We start from the raw sequence: 2,203 nt of genomic DNA on the forward strand, positions 1-2,203 counted from the left end.
CAGTTGTATTTATGTAATAGTTAGAGAGGTTGGACAGCAAGGATGAAGAAAGGCAGTGGAATGGAGGCAAGGAACGGTAAACCGCTAAAAAGTGGGTGCAGCTAAGGCCCTTATGGAAGCTGCAATACCCTTCAGTAATGCCTACAGTGCACCACGCCCAGTGCACTGACGGCACTATCCCTCTACAGGATAGAAGCTTCTTTGCTCATAGACTTTAAAGTCCACAAAATCAAAGAGAAATATTGTTACTTCTATTCCAAAAGACTTCATGATACAGGTTCTTAGAATAGAATAGAATATAGAATTTAGGCCAAAGGTCAAGGGATGGGACCTACGAGGCCATTCAGCGCAGAAATGAAAACTGGCAGTAAACAGATTTTAAAGGTACAACAGGAGAAAACGTCGCAGCTGCACTATGAATCAATCGTTGGGAGAGGGTGGAAAGTAAGATGGAAGAAAGTGAATATGAATGGAGGTACAGTAAAAGGAATGATAGGGGTCGCAGTTAAGGCCGAAGGCACGCTGCGAGGAACCTGTTCATTGTCTGTGTCCTTAGGCCAGGAAACGTCTGCGTCCTTTGGCATAGACCTAAGGAATTTCTACGGTCATAAACTCTGGAAACGATGATTGTGTTAGAAATACACGTGAACACATTCTGTGATCAAAGACTCCACGAAAAAGACTCTGAAACTTCTATGATCATAGAATTTATGAGAAAGACAACTGAGGGTCTCTTGGATCAAAGACCATGAAAACTCGCCAGAAAAACTGCTTCGTTCTTAAGCTATTTGGGAATGACACATGGAAACGTCTGTGTTCTTTAAACTATGTACATACTTTTGTGACGTTCCTGGAAGTTTTCTTTCCTCACTGTAACTGCATTGTTTATATGCTTCATTAAAAATTAGTTTCAAAGCTTCAGTGTTCATAAAAGTTTCAATGAGGGAACCTAGAAACTTGACTGTTTATGGACGTAATCAGTAAGACATACTTTTAATTTTAAAGTCCTCTGTGTGAGGCAATTGGAAACTTCTGTTTATGTAATTTATAAATAAGAGACTGAAATATTCAGAAACTTATACAGAAGGCTAGTTATATATATATATATATATATATATATATATATATATATATATATATATACATATATATATATGAATATAAATATATATATATATATATACACATACATCCATATATGTATATATATATGTATATAATATATATATATATATATACATACATACATTCATTATATATACACATATACATATGTATATATATATACATATATATGTATATATGTATGTATATATATTCATATAATATACAGTATGTATATATATTTTATATATATGTATATTTTATATATATATATATATATATATATATATATATATATATATATATATATATATATATATATATAATTTGTAAAAGACACTCGTGGGAATGAAATGCTTTCAGAGTTTATGCGATCTTTTGTTTGGGAACTTTTGAGTGTACAGAGTGAATGAGATATACATGTGAATACTTAATTACCATACATTCTTAATGAAACTTGTTAATTTCCACTTTCAAAGACTTATTAAAGGAGTCTCTAAAAAAAAATCTTTATTCGTAAACTATGAGAAACGCTCCAATAAATGTAAAAGAAAAAAACTCACGAATCACTGAATCTACTGCAATACTGATAAAACATCCACATCTTAGAAAAAAATTTGTGTGAGCAGAAACGTAAAAAAAAGAGAGAAAAAACACCAACCATTACCAGAAGGGTGCGTTCATGTATCTATTTTAGGAATAACCGACCTTGGCATGACCTCTACAAAGTAAACGCTCTTTTTCCCCCTTCTGAATATCAATGCAGTAAAAGCACTCTCGATGAGTGACGTCACCCTAACAAGAAAAATGACACCCTCGTTGCGTTGAGCGTTCGCGCCAAAAACGGGAAGCTGTTGAACGCGACCGAGCCTTGCGCTGAACACGTTACGCGATGTTGCCGTTCTTAGCCAGTTATTTTTTGAATAACTGGCTAAGACTGGTGGCTGGTGACTGGACGAAAATACGAGTACGCTTCCTTTTTGTAAGAGAAGGTTTATGAGGGAATACAGGAAGGGGCATGATTCATCGAAGGGCGCTTATTTGAAATGTTAGGGAGAACATGGCAAGGACGCTTGCTATTTTCGTCACGTAACATTTA

General features: G+C 34.6%; 1 protein-coding gene across 1 annotated transcript in view; it reads left to right on the plus strand.

Moving 5' to 3' along the window:
- Positions 1-415: 415 nt before the first annotated feature.
- Positions 416-2,203, plus strand: part of LOC136851076 (high mobility group protein HMGI-C-like) — a 3,414-nt gene continuing 1,626 nt past the window's right edge. Inside the window, exon 1 of the mRNA XM_067125049.1 lies at positions 416-444. Within this exon, the coding sequence (XP_066981150.1) occupies positions 416-444 (29 nt within the window). The remainder of the gene's footprint in view (positions 445-2,203) is intronic.

The sequence above is a fragment of the Macrobrachium rosenbergii genome, chromosome 3 (genome assembly GCF_040412425.1).
Source record: "Macrobrachium rosenbergii isolate ZJJX-2024 chromosome 3, ASM4041242v1, whole genome shotgun sequence".
In the NCBI taxonomy this organism is placed as follows: Eukaryota; Metazoa; Arthropoda; class Malacostraca; order Decapoda; family Palaemonidae; genus Macrobrachium; species Macrobrachium rosenbergii.